General features: G+C 39.9%; 1 protein-coding gene across 2 annotated transcripts in view; it reads left to right on the top strand.

The window, feature by feature from the left end:
• Positions 1-23,562, top strand: part of NOX4 (NADPH oxidase 4) — a 117,543-nt gene that overhangs the window by 36,224 nt on the left and 57,757 nt on the right. For both annotated transcript variants that reach the window (XM_055802706.1, XM_055802707.1), the window contains exon 12: positions 11,054-11,114. In XM_055802706.1, coding sequence (XP_055658681.1) covers positions 11,054-11,114 — 61 coding nt within the window. The remainder of the gene's footprint in view (positions 1-11,053; positions 11,115-23,562) is intronic.

The following is a 23,562-nucleotide window of genomic DNA, read 5'->3' on the forward strand; positions in this document are numbered from 1 at the left end:
TGTGGAATGCAGTTTAAATGTCATTGTCTATAACAATCTTTAAAGCCCTTGGAAAAGAAAACAAGCTTTAGCAATAGTACAGATTTCTAGTAGAAAGGATGGTCCTTCATCTTTTTTCTTTTCTTTTTTTTTCTTTTTTAACATTTTGGAAAGTGTTTGTTTCTTCTGACTTCATTCTGGTTGCTCTTTGTTTTAACCTGTATGAACAAGAAGAGACTAAGGCTTCCAGCTTACTATAGCATTGGTTTTCTTTCCATGTCCATGTTACATTTTCCATGTGGTGTTGAGTTCCCTCTCCTTCCAGACATTTAACCACACTACCGATTATTTGCAGCAGCGTGAAGCCATAGTATTGACCATTTACGGCTGCATGCTTCATTTTTTTCGCTAATTAATGACTTCAGAAGTAGTTTCCTATTTAGAAAACATGTTAGTGTCTTACCAGAGAAGTCACTTTTTCTGCTATGTTTTTGGAATTTCTTGCATTGGCATGCAGTGTTTGGCAGTAAGCCTCATGGAAGTAGCCTTGTGTTTTGCAGATGTTAAGTGCTTCAGATGTGCTGGGTCCTTTCATGCAGCCTTTGCTGAATCTACTACAGAGTCAATGCAAGCCACAAACTCTCGTGGGCTGCAGTTTAGGCAGCTTGGCTACCAAGAGATTGGTGTCTACTCCCAGCACCTCATAAACCTTGGTAATGTTGTTGTTTTAGTAGTGTTGATTTGCTGGTGGCGAAAGAAGGTAGGAAAAAATTATATCACTTCATGTGGAAATTAGATTGTGACAGACCTGGAAATAAGGACAAAACCAAGAGGTGAATTCTTCTAAATTTGGAGATGGCTCAGATCTGAGGTTTGGTGAAACTTATACTCTTCAACAACCAAACACATGTACAGGATCAAATGATCTGTTATCCCAAATCCTGGACAGTTTTCGTTGTCACTGGCTGCTGTCACACCTCCATTTCCCTTTGAAGATCAAGTCTGTGTTGCACAATGATAGGAGCTACCGTTCTGCCGTTGTGGCGTGAATCAGAGCTTACTTAAACTGCTGCCTGAATAGCTTAAAGTTTAAAATCCTTCTTTCTGGTGCATGCATGGAAGAGTTCAAACTGTTCAAAACCCTTCTTTCGGTGAGGGCCATCTCTAAACTAGAAATACCACTTCTAAGGGGAAAAGAAAACTTAATCCTGATGGTACATGTAGTAGTGAACCAAGTCTTTCATCAAAGCTTCATTCCTGCTGTTTTTTACAGTGGTGGCTACTGAGGAGAGCCCAGTAGGTGCTGTGGTTGTTGAATGAGTCAGTGCAGTATCCTTTTTGCTGAAGTTGAAGTGCTGATGGAAAGGCTTCATTAAGTTTTGTTTTACCCAACAGCGTAGATCTGCTGTTTTGAATAGTAATTTATTTTTTTTCCCCAGCTAAAATATTTGGAGTCAAATGATTGCCCTCTTTCATTTCTGACAATTGTGTATGTATAATAAATTATCTTGTCAGGTATTTTGACACTTCACTGTAACAAGGTACCCAAAGTATTACTTTAATACCCAAAACATGAGATATCAGAGTTTTATGCATTATATGCAGACATTGAGACAAAACCTCCTCTAGACGGGCACTCGTGGCACGCAAAGCAGACGAAGGGAAGTGCTTTTGGCTACTCAGTACTGCTGTAGTATGAGGGTAAGAGACTTTTCCAAGAGACATTCAGGGCAGGAGCCAAACTTAAATCCTGTGAACCACATTATTCCATTGACTAGAGAAGGTGCTAGAATTAGTCCCTGGGAATCCCCCCTTGGATGCTGTAGGTGCTGGGGAGGAGGGAGTTGGGACTAGATGATCTTTGAGGTCCCTTCCAACCCAAAGCATTCAGTGGTTCTGTGATTCTGTGATGTAGATGACTGGTTATAGTACTGTACCTAAATGTCTCAGAGCTATTGCTTATTCATAGATTTTCTACCTTTAAGATTTTTGTTTTGTTTTGATTTGTTTTTTTATAGATTGAGTTTTCCTTGTTACCTCCTCACCTCTCTTTAAGTCCATTTGGTGTCTGGATTTAGGCATGATGGGATTAAAAAGATGATGAACCTGATCTATACATTTACATTTGTGGCCGTGATGCCTTGTCAAAAAGGTCTCAGCAAATAATACATGAGTCTAAACAATGTCACAAGTAACACACTGATTTGTGAGAGAAAACCAGTGGTTTGTAGAGCCAAGGTTGTCTTTATCCCTGGATAATCCAGAGTTTATTTAAAATCAGTGATGGTGTCAACAGTCTAGCAGCGAAGTTTTAACTCTAAGCTTCTTTTAAGCAATGTACTTTTGTACAAGGAGCAAAACTGGAGATGATGGAGAAACGCATGTCCTGTGCTGTAAATTTGAGAAATAAACTATCCACAACAGGAAAAGCCTAGGAGCCAAATTCTGAAATAATTCATTAAAAAAAATAATTGAAAAGTTGTTGGAAGTTTGCCTGAGTAAGAAGTATGTAAGGACATCAAGAGAGTTCATACTGACAGATAAATACAATAAAACCAAAATCTAACACGATGACATTTTAATAAGTTTTTTTTTAAATATCTTGTACAAATGGTTATGAAACTTGTCTTTATGAGATGATTTACAGAGCATTTAGGGAAATGCAGATATTGTGAAGTATCTTGCTGGCAAACTAAAATCCCTAGAGCTTGCTTGTTCTTCATAGAAGTAGAAAATCTAGCAGCTGTTTGACAAAGAATTCAAGTAAAACAAAAATAGAATAGATTAATATGTCAGATGGCTTTAGTACTTCCTTGCATTTGTTTGTTTGGTTTTTGGGGTTAAGGGTTTTGGAGTCTGTATAAAAACCCTAAATAAACCTTGACTTTAATTTAAACTTACAAATCTGACCCTTGGATCAAGGTAACGCAGAAATTGTTACATTCAAGTTCACTAGATCCTGAGTTGTCCTTCAGCAGATACTTTAAACAGAAGATCCCTCTCACGAGCAGTATCTTTTTCTGATGTTATGAAAGTAAATTTACAATATATAACAAGCATCTAGTGACTTTAGCAGAGACGTGAGTTTTCTCACATCAGAGGTGTTGCTTCTAGGGTAGCTGCTAGGTCAGGTTGGAGAAATGTCTAGGAAGTGCAGGAGAATGTCAAAATGAAAAACAAACAAACAAACAAACAAAAGAAAACCAACCAAGCACAACTTTTAAACATGTGTCTGCATACCCTTGGAGGACTTGGAGAAGCAGCCTTGGGCAGAAACATTGATCTTCTGGCTTTTACTCTTTCAGGGACAAAGCCTTGCGTCCTGAGCATCCTGTGAGGTTGTGGTTTGTTTTTTCCACTAGCTAGCAATTTGAAATGCATAAACTATATGGGTTGAATATTGCTAGGATTGAAAAATTTTCACTGTTACAGGGAATTGGACTTGATGTTCTTTACAGGTTCCTTCCAACTTGTGCATTCTGTGGTTCTGTGATTATATGAAAATGTAATGAGTCTGCTGGAGTGGAAGGGTAGTCAGCAAGTTTTTGCCTTGGTTTTGCTGGAGTCAAATACTGACTAGGCTGTAGGAGTGTGTCTTTGTAGTGCATCTGTAGCGGCAATAGAGGAGCAGCTGGGCTATTACAGAATTACTGGAAAACAAATAATTTCATTTGATTTATTTCCCAATTTATATCTGTTCTGCCACTTTATATGTATTTCACAGTTATAAGTCTGTTAGTCTATTTGCAGTCCTAAGATACCTATTACGGTAAAGACTTGTGTCGTCTTGTGGTGCAAGAGTGAAATCAAGGAACTCAAAGCCTGAGATAGAGACCTAAAAAACAAAAAGGTTGTTCTGAACACAGTGTAATTTAACAACAGAGACTTCAGGGAATGAAGTAGCAAATGCTGAACGACAGACTCACAGCAGTTGGTGGGTGTGGGTTTGTGGTTTGTGTTACAGAAGAAGTTAGACCTCAGATGACCAGAAGGACCTTGACACTGCAGCTCACCAGTGATGCATCCTGAGCACCCCACAGTGTTATGGTGTGTTTTTTCCACTTAGCTAGACTGCAGGTGTCTTACAACCAGGAGTATAGGGGAATGGAAAAGTGAAAGGGAAAAAGTGTTTGGGATGTATTTCTGCAGCCAGGCTTCTTGCAAGGAGTCACCTCTACAACGGGAGGGCTCTGGCTGAAGCAATAGGTATTCAAGACATGGTGGTCTCTCCATCATTCAGACACCCTTGGTACTTAAATAGTGTTCCACAGTTAGGATTTCCCCACGTTCAGAGATGTTATAATGTCTGCTGATGTCTGCCAGTTAAGTTAGGGTAGCTGTAAGACAAAGTCTAACAGGGGAAAGTTTTAGACAGTATCTGATGTGTAAAGTAACATGAAACAGAAAAATAAACAAAGCCATTTCAGAGAATCTCCTAGCCTTTGAGGCAGAAATGTGTTTAAAAGAGTAACTCCTCTGATTAACTTTTTTTTCCTATGAAATTTGCTTCTTATGGGATTCATTAGTTAAAGCAGGGGTAGCCAGTGTAACAGAGTTCACCTCCTGTGAGTCAGACTAAGTCTAGCTACTATTTTTTGGCTACCTTTATATAGCGTGTCTGTGTTTGTCATCACTCCCCTTGATTTTCTAATGTTGGGATGAATCATTTTAAGAATGTTTATATCAGTTCTGTGTCAAACCAGACAAGCTACAGCTTACTGAGCTTCAGAGGTTCACAGCTGAAAACCTTTTCTTCTTCTTGCTGCCCCCAGCTTCAGAAGGGAAAGTTCAGTTCTTTTTTCCCCCCCCAATTCTGCTGCTTTCCTAAACATGCTAAGATTTTAATGTGTTTTTCTGATGTGTAAGGGTTCATCTGAGTCTGGAGCAAGGACGGGCTGATGACACAGGGTTCGCAGTGCAGCTGGATCACCCTGGCAGGCAGACAGAGACACGGAAACAGATCAGGGGCTCAGCAGTGGTTGGGGTCCCTGCCAGGATATCTGCAAATCCATATTCGGTTCATATCGTGGATTTTTCCCCCGAGATGAAAGCCTTCTTTGAAGGAGTTTCCCTTTATTTGAACAAACTCCTCAATGAGCTTTTTAGTTCCCCAGATCAGACAAAGATGAGGTTTCACTTTGTTCTTCCCGCTGTGGCACAGATCTTTGAAACCTTGGGCACTGTTCAGGCTACCTGCTACAGCGCCAAACACAGAAGCTGGTGTTTACTGTGGTGCATCAGCTTGAAAGCAGTATCTCCACATGGAACTTGTAAGGAGCTTTATTTGCAGAACCACATGGGGGTACATAACTTGGGCATCCCTTGCATCTCCTTTTTTTCTGATGATAGGTATTCGGCAGTGTTATCCTGGTGTATGCATCAGCGCTTCCGTGGCAGTGCTGTAATCAAGACCGAACATCAAGAGTCTTCTCAGTTCTTGTGGTAGAGATGTACAAAACTGGAAACTTTCAGGAAATAACTTTCTATTTTCTTGCTAGATTGCTGTTGACTCATCCCAACTCCCTGGAACTCAAGGTCTAAAAAGAGTTTTTACAATATTTCAGTAGTATTTAACACCATTAAATTTCAGCAAGGCTTGTTCTGTTTCTTGATCTGGCCAGGATTCTTGTCTGGGAAGAGATACCAGTAATGTTAAATATCCAGGGTATTCTAAGATGGAAACAGATGCTGATAACATAGATTTCATTTGCTACATGTTGTGCTCTCCTATGCACAGATTCCTCAACTGCTCATTGCCTCCAATAGATTTTTAAACCAGTATAAATTGGGTGTAATAGTAACTAGTGCACTCACTTTGGGGTCATATGAAAGCAAGGCACAGAGAACAACTGAGAGTCATGTTCACAATGTAAAACTGATAAATAAAATACATTTCAAGTCTGTTTTAATCTAGTAGTGCATTAAACATAAAATAGTTAAATTATTAAGATTATTAAAAATTTTAATCTTTTTTTCTCATCATAGAGGTAAATAGTAGAGCTACAGCTACTGATGAGTGCAATTAATTTGGTGGTTTATAAGCATAAAGTCCTCCAGGGATTGTTGCAAATTCCTTGTGTGATAATTTGCATTTGTATTTCAAGTTAGCTTGGAAAAAAAGGAAAAAAAAATATGGAAAGGTGTTTTTTCATCAAGATATAGAATAATCTGTATTCCATAATTTTTTCTACATATAAAATACTATTCTCAGTGCTCTGATTGTGAAAATACATACAAACCCACAGTAAAAATAGGCATTGTAAACTTGCTCACATAGGATTAATAACTCTGAGAAAATCTACCAACTTTCCAATGCTGAGAGCGTAGTTTGGTTTCTCCAGGGGTGTAAATCTGCAGAGCTCTATTAAATTTAACAGAATTCCTTTGATTTTGAGTTGTTTTTGGAGGATGGCCAGATGCTGGCAGATAACCTGATTAGTGTAGACGTTCCTACCTGTAAAATCTTTTCCTTTTTAAAGGTATAGATAGCTTGAGGTTAGAATAAGATTAACATAGCTTCATGTCATTACACTGTCTGCCACAGTTAATTTGTGTACTGTAGCATTTTAATCAAATGACTGTGGCAAACAGGGTTCATTTAACTCTTCAAAATGCGGAAAGAACTACTGACAAATGCACTTGTCAACTTCTCTTTAACCATGTCTAATGTCCTTTCTCATGACAGACTTTTCAAGTTAGTGATTTACCTGTTTGGAAAACATTATTTAAGGTAAAGGAGCTAAGAGAAAGCCTTTTTTATATATATATATATATATATATATATATATATATATATATATATATATATATTTCAGGTTTGCCTAATCTTTACAATTTGCTTTTGAGCAATTAGGGAAAAATAAGGGGCTGCATGCAGCTCTTGCCACAATACGGTTAATAGTCACTGGATTGTTTCTCAGGGCTCCCAGATTAAAAGGAGCAAGGGGAAGTTCAAGTATTATTTGCCAAAACACATTTTAAAAACAATTTTAATTGTTTTTGTTCACAGCTGCAGAGAGAGGACATCATGCATTGCTGAGGCCGCTTTGATACGCCTTTATTTGACCGAGGCTTATGTGCTTATTCTCATGTTTTCCAATTCAAGAGGGTGCTTCAGCTTATGCTTGTCTTCATAGAAAATAAATAGATGTCAGTTTAAATGTGTGTATGAGCTGACTGTAATAAGGATCTTGAAACAGCGTTTAGCTGTGCAGTGTTTTAAAGATGAGATGTGGCAAATTAAAAGTAAAATAGGTGATCAGGCACTTAGACATGTAAAATGGAAAAGAGCACCATAATTCACAAGTTTTTTGACACTGTTTCTCATAAAATCCTCATAGATAAATTGATGAAGCGTGGAGTAGGTGAATGGGCAGGGAAGTGAGTGGAAAACTGCATGAACTGCCGGGCTAAAAGGATTGTGATCAGTAGCACAAAGTCCAGCTGGAGGCCAGTCAGAAATGGTGAAATGGTCAGAAATGACCTCAGGGGTAAATACTGGTTTGCAAATTATACAAAACTGGGAAGAATGGTTGATACACTAGCTGGTTGTGCAGCCATTAAGGGAACTTGAGAGTCTGGAAGATTGGGTGGACAGTAATCTCATGAAGATCATGAAAGGGAATTGCCAAATCCTGCCACTGATGAGGAATAACCCCAGGTACTAGTACACGATAGGAACTGGCTGGCTGGAAAGCAGCTCAGCAGAGAATTGACCAGGAGGTCCTGGTGGACACCAAGCTGACCATGAGCTAACAATGTGCCCTTGCAGCAAAGAGGGCCAACAGCCTTCTGGGCTGCATTAGGCAGGGCATTGCCTGTAGGTTGAGGGAGGTGACCCCTCTCCTCTGCTCAGCACTGGTGAGATATATCTGGAGGTCTGTGCCCAGTTCTTGGCTCCCTGGTACAAGAGAGACATGGACATACTGGAGCACAAAGGGCCAGAAATGGAGCATCTCTTACATGAGGAGAGGCTGAGATAACTGGAACTGATGGAGGAGTGAAGAAAACAGAGCCAGAATCTTCTCATTGGCACCTAGTGACAGGACAACACAAGCTGGAATACAGAGGTTCCATCTGAACGTAAGAAAACCCCCCACTTTTTCTGGGAGGGTGAGACAGGTAGCTCAGAGAGGCTGTGGAGTCTCCATCCTTGGAGACATTCAAAGTGCAGCTGGACTCTGTTCTGAGCCACCTGCTGTTGCAGACCCTGCTTGAGCAGGAGATTGAAGCAGTCAGTCTATAGAGGTGCTTTCTAGTCTCAGCTATCCTATGATTCCGTGATTTCATGAAGAAGGTTAAATATATAAGAGGATATTTTCATTGCACTTCATTACATATGCCCAGTGGTCTGATGGGAAAGTTTACCCACTTTCATGATTAAACTTCTGAAAAACTGTCTTTGAGTATTTTCTTAAGCTTCTGGAATATATTCTCTAACAGTCTGGAAGAAGCCACAATTTGGAGACTTAATTGTGTTTACAGAGATGAGAGAGGTAAAGTAAGCATTCTGTACAGTAAAAACATAAATACAATTTTCAGAGTTAAAATTACAGTCTATAGGAAAGTCTTAAGTTGGACGAGGCCTCTGGAGATCGTATGGTTCAACCCTCTGTTGCAAGAGCCTTAGGTTAGGTTACCCAGGGACTTGTAAACTGAATTAGCAAGAGAAATTACACCATTTCTCTGGTTACCTATTCTGTGATGAAGAATATTTTTCTTATATCTAGATGAAAGTTCCCCAAAGGCACTTGTGCCCTTGATTTCTTGTCCTGTCACCATGCATGGTGGTAAAGAGAGCACCTTCGTTTTCTCTATAGATTTTTTTTTTTTTTTGTATTAGAAGACAGGGATCTCCCTGAGCCTTCTCTTCTGTGCATTACACAAGCACATTCCCTTGTTGACCTCTCTTTGTGTGTCAGGTTCTTCAGTCCTCGCATCGTCTTGGTGGCCCTTCGCTGGGCTGTCTACAGTCTTTCTTTTGAGCGGGGGGAAATTCACTCTGTGTAGCCTAGATAATGGGCATGTTTCTTCTGGTAAGATTTAGCGGCACAATATGATTTTTCTAGAACTCTCTGAGGAACATTCATATCCAGTTACAGGTATCAAAAAAGTCTTCCTAAAGCCTGAAGATAAATTAATCTCTTTTTTTATCGGATAATTTTTCAGAGTAGTGCAGAAAGGAGTCGGTCACAAGGGTAATAAAAAGGATAACGCGTTTGGACCTACTTTGGCTGGAGCCAAGGGGTATTCTGCTATAAACTTTAATGGAAGGAGGGAATGACAGACACTTTTATAGAAGGTATGCTGACTGGGGCTGTGCCTAGTTGAACTAAGAAAATCACTCAACCTCCTCTGAACAGCAGAGAGCTCTGGGACAGACCAGACTGAAAATGCGCTCTGCCAAAGGCTTTTACAGAGGCCCCCAGGAGAACAGATGTTTTTGCTGCCAGTATGCAACTATCCGGCTGAGAGGCTGCTTACCTGCTATTATATGGAGAGCTGGTCTTCGCAATTTTATTGGAAGACATTGCACCTAGCCACAGAAAATACTGGCCTCATGTGAGATTGGCCTGCATCCCTCTCTTGATGCCATTTTTTTGAAGCCTGAGACTTGCAATAATTATGACTGTTACGTTTGTGTACCAAATTTTTGTAAGAAAACTTGAAAGATGACAAGAAACTAAATATAAGTATGTCTAGTAATCAGTACTCTTAACAAGAATGCTCTTCACCTTCAGGAAAATGGAATGACTAGCAGGGACATTGTATTCCCTGTTCTAGGTTTGCCAAGATGTAAAGAAAACTGACCTTTTATCTGTTATGTTTATGCTGTTAAGTAAGGAACCGATAGAAACTGATCCTCAGCGCTGAGGCCAGTAGTTTCCCACTCCACAAGAAATTGTCTTGGGAATGCTAATCGTACTGGTCCGGAACAAAGCCAAGAAGTGTCTTCACAAGCGTGGTGGATAGTTGAGTATTTGGTGCCTGGATTCACTACCTGAGCCTCCTTTATTTATAATCTAGATGTGTTCCTTGAATTTAAGCCCTCTCCTCAGAATTCATATTTGTCTGTAGCAGTATTAAAAACCAGATAGGAGCGTCATCTGTTGGGTGTTGGGTTCATGATGGAGCTTGGATCATCTTTAGTATTAAAAGGTTCTAAGGCAGGCATCAGATCTCAGTATTAATATCTTCTATCAAAAGAAATGAATGACATTGCTTTATAGAAGGAAAGTGAACAATCTTGAGGAATAGTTGCTTGTCCTGTTTATATATGAAATTTGGTGTACCTGCAAAAGCTGTCCAGACGGCGCATTTGAAATCTCCTTGTAGCTAACAAGGAATGAAACTGAGGAGGCTCCTTAGACCTTTGATATGGCTTAACTGGAGTTTTTTAGATACCGTAGTGTGGATAAGATTGTAATTAATATTGTTCCTGTGTTGACAGCCACAAGTAAGTAGCCTTGAGGTGAGGACATAGGTGCGGAGTGAGAGAATGGTGGCTGCAAAATGATTTTTAGCATGTGCCATGCAGTCTGGTGTTTTTCCTTTGCAAACTCTAAACTTTTGAGAAGTGCAGCAAAATCCGAGTTTCCGTTTAGAAGAAAGCATGAGTTTTGTGCGAATGATCAGCTTGAAAAGATGTGCCATGATATTTAAGAACCAGAAGTCTCTTAAGCGCCTTGATGTGATGGAGAGTGATGGGGCAGTGCCTGATTTTGAATGAGAATTGTCAATAACAGAGGGAGTATTTGTACTGTTGTATCCTCAGTTGGTATCACTGCTGAGTAATGCTTAGCGAAGTGGCTGTTCCAAATCACATCCCCAGACAAGCTCATCCCAACCTCCTCTGTGACCAGAAGAAAGGGTTAAAACTGAGAGGAGACTAACCATGCTTGAGTTCCTGACCTGTACTGGTGATAGGCCTGCTTTTTAAAGGGTATAGCTGCTGGTATGGCTGCTCAGGAATCACCTATTTACACCAGGTTCTGTCTTAACAACTGTACTTTGAATGCATTTTGTTGTTTTCTTGTTACTTAGAAGTGGTCCTTAATATATTTAATATTTTTAGTGCCCTACAGATACCAAAGCAACGTTTGGGGTCCACCTTAAAGTAGTAGGAGACTGGACAGGTATGTAGAAAAACAATTCCTTTTCAGAGCCAAATACCTTTGCTTGAACTGTTATCCCTTTCTGGCTTCAGCACAATTGTTCCTTGATCGTGGTGTATTCTCACTACAGATTGTTCATGCTTGTTTTCCCAAAGTTGTTTTTATTACATTCTTGATGCAACCCCTGCTTTATTCAGATGTGCATTTCTTCAGATAACATATTTTTCCAACTACTAACAGATCCTGTGATTGCAATGTAATAACTTCCAATGTTCCTCTGTTTCTGCCTCTTTTTCCGATTCTTTGATAGCCTGCTGCCCCTGTGCAGAGCAGTGCCTCTGTGCGTAGTAGTGTCTGCAGAAATCCTGAAATGTGCAGCTCCCAGATAAACGGATTTTGGTGCCAGCAGTTTGGGTGGCTGCCAGGTTTATTAATGCCTGTAGTACACTGAGATTACAGGTTGCTTTCATGTTCTTCCATGCTCTTCCATTGCTCTTTGAATGGCCTCCAGACCAGGGGTGTAAGCCAGGATTCCCTGCAGAGGAGAATGGTAATTTGCTGCTCCCTGTGACAACACTGGTGACAGTTGTATACTCAAGAGATAGTTGTTGTTGTTATTCGTTGGTGGCTAACTTTATTCCTTGTTATCATAGCATTTCCTTGTAAGGAAGACAAATACACACCACCACCTTGTTCAGTTCCTATGTGGAAACATTTTCCCTGTTAAATTTGTATCAGCTTGTGTGTTTGTGGAACCGAGTCAAGTGAGTTTGCTGCCCTGAAAGGGATTTGACCAATTCAGGAAGAGTAAGTAAGTCCATGAGTATCTGTTGAACTTTTGGTCCGGCTGCATACATGGCTGTGGGAGTCACTGAAACGTTAATAGGCAAAGGCTGGGAGGGCAGTGCCATATGCACGTATGCTCCATAATCACCCTGATTTTACGCTCTTGCTTCAACTATAGGATGTTGGCCAGAGGCAGATTATGGACCTAATTAACCTCTGGTTAGTCGCAGTATGATGTCTCTTTTGTTGTGGCTTGTTCCTACCTGGGAGAGTACAGTGGGTTATTGGGACAAGTGGGGTGGGGAAGTACTAGCTAAATGAGTTTTCTGAAAGAAGTGGCATCTCTGAAGGTTTTTTTTGGTTGCCTCTGTGGCACGAATTGTTCTCTCTTAGCATTTAAATGTTATTTTCCCAACTCAGTACCTATATTCTCCATTGAGGGGCAGATCTGCCCAGGTAGGACTGTGTAAGATGCAGGACACTGTCACATGACAGAGACCGTTTGTTGTATTAGCTTTGCTACACAGGGATCTCTTTCCCGGGGACAAACGTGCTGCTGAGAAGCAGGCAGTTTACCTAACCCTTGATGCCCCATCTGTACCGTGGAGCCCAGTTCTCACTTGGGTCTCTTAAGCCCTGTGACAATTAATGGTCTCTAACCCACTGACTGTTTGAGGAAGGCTTATTATATTTGCCACGTTCCTTGCAATCTTGCTGAAGCATGCTGAAGCAGGCCACTTCTGCAGACAGGATATCGGGCTGGCGTTTTTATGCGACATACTGTCATTTGAGCTCTTCTCATGACCTCTTCTCTCAGCCTTTATCCTATTTCTTGAAATTCGCTTTCGTATTGCCTTTTCCCATTCCTGACAGGTTGTGCTGATACCAAAGACAGTTAACAGCTTATTTCAGGGAACTCAGTTACAAACCTAAATCAAAAGGCTACAAGAAGAGTGCAGTGAGATATGCTGTGAAATGTGAAGAAGAACGGGTTAGTTTGAGACATTTCTCCTCTTGCTTGGCTTCAGCTGCTGCTGCCTGCACCTGGGAGATGAAGAAAAGTGAAGCAACAATTTCCTGCCATTAGCTGCAAGGACTTGAGGGGGAATACACGGTGCTGGCAAACCAATTCTGCCAGTTATGCTTTGGGTCAAGTCACTGACACAGAGTCTTATGTTTTGAAACCTTAAAAGAATATATCGTGGCCTTAGTGACTTTTTTTTTTAGGTTGGGAAAGCAACTGCATATCAAGAGAAAAGATAAGGGGTAATAGATTTGTCAACTCCTGATGAGAAGTTGCTGTTAATGGAACTTTTATTGCTCATATCCCAATGCATATCTTTTTAGGTAGCCAAAAGAAAAAGCTGCAAGAAACTGCTTCTGAAAAAGCAGTCACTCTAGAAATAATTTTTTGCATAGGAGCAGGTATTTAGTAGGTCTTCAGGCAACACTGTTACTTGCTTTTTAAAGCAATTATTTGAATAATGGAAAATGTAGGACAGAAAAAGTAGGGAAGAGAGGAAGAAACCTCAGAAATGGTAGCTCTGAGACCCTTGCAAACTAAATGGTAATCCAGACCCCTAAGTGATGTATTTCTTTCTCTGTTGAAAACAAATGGCTTTATCTGAGGTTAGAAGAGCTGAGAACCTGCTGTTCTGAGACGGAGATTTGGATAAAGGCACAACATTACCTCCCATTATATAGGCAGCACCATCTTTAGATAAATTTCCAATACAAATCTGAGCTCTTTCATTTATTGTCTGCGTTATGGTGGTATTAGTAAATGTATTGTGCTTAGCTTTCATGTGCATCACAGAAAAGAGAGACATACAGTAGAGTCTAGATACATACATCACTACCTCAGAGGGAGGTAGTTTAGTTAATTGACAGTTCTTGTGATTTTTCCCATGAAAAGGTTTCTAACATGATTTTTCCATCTTTTGCTGTGTGCGCTGGGTATTGTGAGTAGTGGAACAGCTATTATAGACCTCTTTAAACAATGTTTTTTTGATAATGTAATTACTGTCTTTGTGCTGACATGTGACTAGTGAAGCCAGCACCTATTTATTAACAAAATGTTTCATGGCATTGTGGTGGCTCGTACTATTAATGCAATTATTTTGTGATATGACAGAGGTGAAACTATGGCTGTAGACCACAGCTTCGTTACCCTGTCAGGACTTAGACACTCAAGTTATGACGGGTTTGCAGTGGTTGATCTGTGGTAGTTGCAAACGTGAAGCCCTGCAGGTTGGGTTAGCCCTGTGGCTCAGAGCTAAGTCAGTGTGTCTTCTTCTGTGGCTGCCTGGCAGATGCTGCAGCTGAGCTGGTGGATGGTGACTTTAAACCCTACAGTAACATTGAAGTCCCTGCAATGGCTCGTGCCCGGATCAGAGATGTGAGATCCATGCATGTGCTAATAGGCTGATCTTGCTATTAGCCTGCCCTCTAAAGAGTTTTTTTTCTCTTTCTCTTGTGTATCTCTGTGGTCACCTATTTCTGCTTGAGCTTTGGAAAAAAAAAAAAAAAAAAGTTGGCTTAGCATGTACAAAAGGGATTTTAGAAAGTTTTTTTTGTCCCATGTACTGTCTAGTTTGTCCTTAGTGTTGTCATCTATCAGCCTTATGCTTTTTCTGTCCTTGCTGCTGCCTCAAGTGCTACTGCTTGTTTAGTTTTAAAGCCAACATTTCATCTGGCACCTCTGGAGGGAAAAAAAGAGGCTGTAGGGCACGCCTCGTGTCCAACCACTTGACAGCAGTGAAAAAAAGCCATGGCAGTGTATCAAGACAATGTGTCTCATTGACTAGACAGGCTCCAGGGTGTGAGACAGACAGTGATATTGATGATGCTGAAATAACAGACTTCTGAAGCCGTGCAGCATGTGTTTGTGGAAAGCAGATACACAGCACTCAGAGGTATTAAGGTGAGCTACATGCCTTAAGGCAATAAAACATTGCTGTTAAATTGCAGTGTGTTGCTGGTACAAATTGATGAGGGACCGTGCTTAGAACACTGCTGCTGTTCTGTGCTCTACAGTAATTTTTATCTTGTGGTGACATCACCCTGCTGCGTAGTTGTATACGATCCTAGAGACGTTCACAAGGCCCGTCCACCATTCTGAGCAGTATGGTATTTATTGTGGGGATGCTCTAAGAGCACTTTAATACCACCCTTTGAATCTGAGACTTCTGTTCTGTAGGTTACTAAATGTCATGGCAGCAGGAGGTGTTGATGTGTGTGGGGACACTCCAGCTAGAGCCAGAACAGATAGATCATGGAATACCAATATACATCACCCTAGTAAACTCTAGGTCTCATCAGGAAACACACACCTTTGCTTAATTCTTCCTGCTAGAGATGAGGATATATGCTGTCACTAGGTCATTTAGGTACTGACTACCGTATTTTGAATCTGACATGATATAGTGTGAATTTTTGTCTGATGTCATAGTCCTTTTTCTGGAAGGTCCAGATTTGAAGCAGTTTCAGGGGAAAAAACAGCAACCCACCAAAATTTTTTCAGTTACAAACAATTTTCCAGAACATAGCAAATGTATGAAAGCATGGATCTTGTTTAACTCCCTATGGACTAAAACCTGAGACAGCGAAGAGTACATGCCCCATAGTTCTTATTTCTAAACAGATAAAAATTTTAAGGCAATTCTTTGGGATTTTAGAGGCTGACTGAGGATTTTTTGCATGCTTACAGAAGAAAATAAACAAACCTTTTGAGTGACTCTGAAGGAAGAATGATCCACAGTTGCTGGGCTGGGAGGGTTTGTCAAATTGGTCAGGAGTATCTACATGACCTTGTTAAGCCCTTGCAGCTCCAGGTTTAGAGAATGCCTGAAGCATCCCCAGGTTTGCTGTGTACTGCTGTGCTTAGCTGGAATTTATCAGCAAGCATAGGAGCTAACAAAGAAGCAATATTTTCTTTTTAGTAACCCTGGGGACAGTTTTAGAGATACTGTAGTAGTGGATCATTCAGTTTGTATCTGCTATATTCATACCAGCTCTTAATTCAGACTGGAGGAATGTGTGAAGCAGAAGATGACAAGAAGGAATAATAAGACTACAAAGTCTGCCTGCAGGATGTGACAAGGTTGTTCCAGGATCACTATAACTGCTACTGATTTTCTTTAAAAATATCTAGTCACTAGCGATGAGCACTTGGTCAACTCTTTTGCTGTTACCTCAAGCTCTGTTTGATTTGGGCCTTTTGCATTCCATAGTAACGTGTATTTTGTTGTGTTTAGTTATTCCATGAGATTCCTGGCAGTGGGTAAAGACGTTAATGACGTGGTACTGTCAGTTTTTCCAGCAAAATCAACATGGCTTTGGAAGCAGAAGACAGAGATGGGATAGAGGTTATTTTCTGCTGTTAGATCTTATGACTACCAATTCTTATATTGTCAGTGAATCCTACTGACACTTCTGAGGAAGATACCAGAATTGGCTGCTAAAATGGTCTAATCATGTTTCTTTACATAAAATTTGACATTAGTAATAAAACTAATACTGTTACATTACTGGGAAGTTAAAATGCCTTAACGATATACTCAGGCAAAGTGCCATAAGGAGTGCTAGTTTTATTCTTTATTGCCGTTAATGTTCATTATTTTTTTTAAATTATGACTGAAAGCAGGCTCAATAAAAGACAGGATTAAGAGAATGGAGAAAAAGGAGAACAGATGTAGTTTATTGGCTTGATGCTGGAAGCCCCTTTCCTCTGATTAAATAATTAATGCTGAAGGTGAACACATCTGAATTTTGGCTCCAGACCTGGATTGTTTTATGTTATTTGAACTCCAGCTGTCTTAGTACCAAAACCAGTATAACTTGAGTCAACTCTGATTTGAACAGTTGGTGAGTTTTGCCTCTACAGGGAAAAAAGATTTTTGGGTGAGAAAGTTGCCTTGAAGGAAATTTTCTCCTACTTTGAAGTCCTTTCTTCATGCATCCTGTTATTTCCACCTGTTTGTGTATCCCAGGCTCTTTTTAATTATGGAATGATTATTAAAAATGACATGGCTGAATGATGTAAATTCTTTTTATCCTTATATAATACGCACAGGATGTGTGGATGTTGCTGTAGCTAAGAACTGGTTCGGGAATACAAGGTTGAAGGATTCTTTGTCGTGCCTCAGATGTTTCGAGTACCCTTATGAACTACAAGATTGTAACTTGTGGAGCACATTAACATGTAGTGGCTGATGGGATCTAAATGAATGTAGTGAAAAAAAGCAAAAAGCTACTTTCCACTTAGGAAAGAGAGTCAGAAGATAGAAAAGCTCTAGGACAGATATTTGAGTTTACTGCCAGGCAGATTTCTGGTTTTGTAATCACTGTTTATATGCTGTGTTTATTTAAGAAGGCAAAGTTGCTGTTCTGGAGTTGCCGGTGTGTCACCATTTTTCTATTAATCCTTGCTTAGGGAGGGAAATCTTTGCTTAGCTTCACCATATTTCTTTTAGTCTTTGCTTAGGGATGCTTAGGGAAGTCCTGTTCTTGTGGTAGTTTCTGCGCAGAGGTACATGGCTGCTTCAAGCAATGAGTATACAAAGTCTGGCTGGACTTTCTGGTTCCTTTGTGTGAGCACCTTCAACAAGCTCAGGTGTGTAAGGGTTTCCAGAGAGATGGGACAGTTTGTATCCAAACACCAGCTCTTCATGCATGCCTGCACTTCCCGGGGGACAATAGTGGACTCCTCTAGATGCCACTCAAGTTTTGCTGAATAATCGCTACCAAACATCAGCTTGTTTTGTTCCCAGTTCATTGAAACTGATTTGGCAGAACAAGAAAGCACACACTCCTCAGACTTGGAATTATGAGTTACCACAGTTTAACTAAAAAATATCTGGAAAGTAGATTTGAAAGGTTTCTTTTTGGGGATCCTTTTCTAACAGATTATAAAAGTGGTGTCGTTAATTAAGTAAAACATTGCAGATTTGGAAAATTTATAAAAAAAAAACAACAACTGTTGATATTTCTAAACTTGATGATCAGAAGAGACAGTTATCTTTATGTGCTCCCAAGTCTTGCATGATGCTTAGAATTTCTTACAATAAGTTCTATACAGAAGTTAACATAAGCCAAACCCAAAACTTGGGGTTGAAATAGTCTGCAGATTTTTCAGCTTCAACCTTTGGGTATCCATGGGCTCTTTCTGTGCTGTTTGTGAAAATGAAGCTCAGCCCTCTTTACTCCTTCCTTTCAGGACACAAACCACCCCTGGGAAATGTGTGCATTTCAGTTGTTGCCTCTGTCTGTGTGCAGATGCTTACAGAACATGAGCGTGGTGCCTTTGTGCCTTCTGTTTGGTTCATCTGTTTTACCGAGTTCAAGTTTTGAGAACTTGCATTTGACTGACACGTTGCTTTCTTCACCCTCTCCACTTCTGACTTTGCTTTTAAGTACAGAAATGGGCTTGCTTTGCAGCGGAGGTCTCATCACTGATTTGGCCTGTGGTATGATTTAAAGTGTAGCTTTCTTCTGCCATGAAGACCACCAGCAGTGGTGATTGCTGGGCTGTTCACAAGACTACCTATCATGCTACCTTGTATTGTTCCTTATTCCTTGGTCTCTCCTACCTGTCTCCTTATTTCTACAGGTGCTTTGTCTGAGCTTGGATCAGAAGGGAGAGGGGCCATCAGTTGCTCAGAATTCATTCTGAGCTCAGCAGTTAACTTGCGTAGGAGTTAATTAAAACTCCCACAACATTGCAAATGTCATCATGAGCAAATAACATAGTTAAATGACATTTTCACCCTGTTTACACAGCAAATATTGTATAACTCCTTGTTGGCATTATATTAATGTTGAAGTTCTAGTTAGGATATCCCATCTCCTTTATTGCTTTTAAAAAAAATTATTATTCCTTAAGTATATTTACCCCACTTTTCACCAGCTGCATGTCCTCAGCCCGAACTTCAGACTTCCTTGAAACAGCAACTGCTTGCTCCAAAATCTTTCTGCTCCAAAGCGCATTAAAATCAGTGCTGTCCTTGTTCATGTGAAGCAAATCCTACACCCCAAATTTTAGCATCAATTCCCTGTAGCCCCTTGCAACCTAGCTTTGCATTTATGTGCCTCACACACCTTCCTGTTGCTCCATCCAGTTCTTTGACCGTTCTATATACGTTGTTTCTCTGATGCATCAGGCACTAGCTGGAGAATCTGGGGTTTACCATAAGGAAATATAGCCAGTGTGTGATCCAAGAATTTTTGAGGGGCATCTTGCCAATCAGAGCTTTTCTTTGCCCCAGTCCTCCCCTGGAGCTCTGTCCCATTAAGTCATAAATACCATTAATAAAAATCTGCCACCAAGCAACTATATAGTTATCAACTGCAAAAATAGGAGTCCTGTGAAAACAATATGGGTATGTGACAGCTGCAAAAGTATTAGTTCTTCCTTTAGGGAAACAACCAAACCTCAGAACTTGCCCTGAAAGAACCATGTTGTGACAGTGGGCCAACAGCAGGTTTCCACAATTTGTCAAAATTAGTATTTTGGTATCTGTTACAAACAGAATAAAAAAGTCTAGTTTAAATTTTTTTATGGCTCCGTATTTTATGCGTACTTAAACCACACACAAAAGTACATGCTAATCACAACTCTGTACTGGACTATGAACCTTGTGGTCCTGTGCCTCAAAAAAGGAGAATATAGAACACAGATGTGGGGCAGTTCCTGATGGGAATGGAGTCAGACTGCCAGTGCAATCCTTTTTTTAATATGAACACATCCTTTTGTGAGTGTCACTCCACTAATTAATTTGTAATTAAAACCCAATTATTTTATTTTTTATCAGGCTTTGAAATTTCAAAAAGTGGTGAGGCAGAAATGCCTAAAATATTCCATAAAATTTAAGAAGCTACAAAGTAAATGAATTTCTATTGCATCCAGATTCTGACTGAAATTTGAAAGGGTGGTTGCTACGTGCTGAACATGGCATTTCTTAATGAGACAAATGACTCAATTTTCTCAGCATTAACTATAGCGCTGTGAGGAGAAACTGTAGGAGGGAATTCAAAGGCTGGAAATCACTTTCCAAGATCTGAATGGGATTGCAGTCTTTCCCGTTGTGGTACGTGGAGCAGAGTGTGCCATGACAGCAATAAACGGTGCTGTGGTATGAGCTGCAGCAGCTGATGGGCAGGGTGCCGCGTGGATTTTGTTTCACTGACATTATAACCCACGTTTCTGCAGCTCAGGCATGTTCTTGTTCTTCCTCTTTATTTAAAGCACTTTTTGCTCATAATGGGGATAAAGTGACAGAGCTTGTTTCAGAAAGGATATCGCATTACCTCTTATTTATATGGTTTGTGACATTTGTAGCAGATTAGACCAAAGTACATTATAATGAAAATAATATTCCATGAGAGGCAAGTTTTGTAGGGAGCGGTAATATCTTTTATTAGATAGCTGAAACAGCCGGAAAAAACAGGTTGTCTTTCAGGCATGCAGTGCCTTAAGCAGGATTGACAAAGAGGCAGTGTAGCCAAGGCAGAGAACAGGGAATGAAATTACATTATTCCCTGTTACTTTATAAAGCAATTTTTCCCTTGGAAATATGAGCGATAAAATAGTCTGGTAAATTAATAGAAGATGCTCGCCTTTTTTTTTTTTTTTTTTTTAAAAAAAAAAAAAGTTGGTTTACCTTTTCCATGAGAAATATTGTTTGTTTCCCAAAAAATTCATATGGTCAGAAATACTGTCTGAAAGCCAAAAATACCACTTGTAAATGCTCTCCTCGCTGCCTCTTAGGATTTGTATGTCTCCAGCTTTCTTTATCTTCTCTTGGGTGGCTTCCCAGTTTAGTGTATATTTGCTGTAATATGTCATGGTCTCACACTCTCCTGGAGAGAGAAAGCACTGGCATCACGGCAGATACAGTCTGGCTGGGAGCTCTAACTGGGAAAAAAGATGGGCATGTGGGAAAAGTGTACTGTGACTTGCATGAAGTGCCGCAGTGTATTTAGATATATATGATCACACACGTCCCTAAAGTTTCAGCATTTGAGTGTGTTTTTTACATTTTAATATTTTCTCTCTCTTAAAATCTTAATATCCTATCTAAAGAACATTTTGATTGAAAACGTTTGACCATCTATAGAGAGGGAAATTTGGACAATGCTGTACTCAAAGCATCACTGTGCTTTTAGTAATTTGCAGGGACCTGTTCTATGTGTAGAAGCCGATAAACAGTGGGTGACCGCTTAGCTTTGTGACTTACCTGGAACCGGAAAATTTTAAGTTATGCTGTAGTAAATACCATAATCATGAGAAAAAGAGAATGTGTCTCTCCTGAGGATTGAGCCTGGAAAGCCTGTGGATCCGAACAGGCACATTTGTGTTTTTATGTGTGTTGGACAAGGGGGGTTTCAGTGAAGAGTGGCATTTAGCAAGGGTTGTTGACACATTTTTCAGTGTTGAAGGGGGATTTTGGGGAGAGCAGGAGTTTCAGAGATTATTGGCTATTTTGAGTTTTGATGGAATAGCTGCTCTGATGGTTTTACTGTACTGTTGGCAATAATTAGCGCGTCTACAGCTTCCAAGAAGCCTCCTTGTGTTATGTGGAATGAAAATCAGTGGGCAGTTGGTGCTCTTCATTGCGATAAGCAGTTTTAAGGACTATCTCTTGCCATGAATTTAACATATTCCCTTGTTCATTAAGCACACTGTAAGTGCCATTTCCTCAAGGAAAATATCACAGACACCCACACAAATTTTCAAAGAAGAAGCTGTGATCCTTTGCTGTGCTTTGCCAAGTGGCTGGTGCCAGCCTGACGGCACAGGGCTTTCCCTCAAGGATTTCACTTCACTGCGTTAGCTGAATGTCTCTTGAGCTTAGCTGTGACTGGCTTGAAAAAGGCAAAATTTATAATTAAAGGAAGGCATTTTTATAATTTCTGTTATTTGATGTTTGCATTTTTTAATGTGTTGAGGGGATTATGCTAATTGTGCCCCATTATTAACAAGCATGGCAAATGAAATTTTCTCAGTGCAGTTTCCAAATAAAGGAGCATTTCTTTAATCCAAAAATTTGTTTAGAAATAGTATTTCTTTAAGTGTCTCCCATACTTCTCAACACCAGCATGTGCCATTTCTGCATGAAGAGGTGTTATCATTTCTGTGCTGTTTTGTATTGCTGATTTTGTGATGGTACAAGGCCTTGCTGTATGCCATTACCAGCCATGACTGGTAACTAAAAGAATGAAAAGACAGATATTTAATGACAGCTTATAGTTATAAGAATTGGCAAAATTCCTTTTTCAGAAAAGTACCTACCAAACCATTTCCTGACAATGTTGTGAGGAACTTTGTGCTCTAAATCACCTTAAACCACTGATTCTTTGTTCTAGAAAATAGTTACCGATGTAGTGTATTACATAGTAACATTTTCAAGCTTCTCTCTCCCATTCAAGGCTAGGAATACTTTTTCTGTTGACTTGAGTAGCAACAGACTTCATGTCATGTAAAACCATGTCTATTTAGCATCATAGCATCATGATAGTTGAAAGATGAAGACAACAATCTGGTAGAAAATCCCACAGCATTTGGAGGAGAGTCTACACAAGAGCTAGGGCTAAGTCAACAAATATATGTGTTTTTAAGAAGTTATTAAGAGTAAGCGAAACTACCCAGACTAGGTTACATATAGTAATTTATATTCAGGGAGTGGGCTGATTTAAGTTCTCAAGAATGACATGTCTCATTCAGATGTAAAAAGAAATAACAGAATTGTGCATATCGGGGTGAAATTAAACGAAACTTTTGATACATTTCCTGATAGACTTGTGTGCATTAGGTTTTATTGCCTACCAAAAAAAAAAAAAAAAAAAAAAAAAAAAAGGAAAAGCCGTATCTAATGGCTCATTTCATTTGCCAGTCATTCACATGATTTCCTGCTTCAGTTTTGATATTGCCCTTTGAGAGATGTTAAAAGAAATGGAGCCTCAGATGTGATTAGATCTTTGGAAAACACGTGCATTTCTTCCCAGTGGATCATCCCCAGCTGACTAGCAAAACTTACATAGAAAATAGGATCCAGCTGAGTTCTGATCACTTTATCCTGTGTTATGCTTCAAGTGCAACTAGTGCTGGGAGCGCTTTCAGAGAAAAACTTGTGTGTTCTCTGAAAGACACAGGCAGCTGAAAACACAGGAGGAATGTTTTTTATATATAAATGGAGTCCCTTAATACCCCATTTTTATTTTTTTTTTTAATTTTGTTGTTTTGTTTCGTATTTGGAGCCTTGTTACTGTTATTTCTAGCATTTTGGTTTAGTTAAGCAACAGGCGTTTCCCCCGCAGGGTGTATGTGTATCAGTGCTGTTCTGTCTGAGCACTGTTTCTAAGCGTTCAGCATATTTCAGCTTTCTGTCTGGCCCTCAGCACAGACCCTGAGAAAAACTTAGCACCTTCTGTGTCGGTATGCACACAACTTAGCTGCGAGGAAGGAAAAGTTATGCTTCATGACCTTACTACATCAGCTAAGCCTTGGTGATTAACAACACTGTTCACAGCTGCAGGTGGAGGGAAGAGAGCTGGGCGGTCTCACCACTACCTTACATTACAAGGCAGAGAGGGAGGATGTGGTTTTCTATTTCGCAAACTCTTTTTTTCCTTTAGCATTTTTGCTTTCCTTCCCATCCCTGCCCCAACGAAGAGAATCCAGCAT

This window comes from Falco peregrinus, chromosome 4 (assembly GCF_023634155.1).
Source record: "Falco peregrinus isolate bFalPer1 chromosome 4, bFalPer1.pri, whole genome shotgun sequence".
NCBI lineage: Eukaryota > Metazoa > Chordata > Aves > Falconiformes > Falconidae > Falco > Falco peregrinus.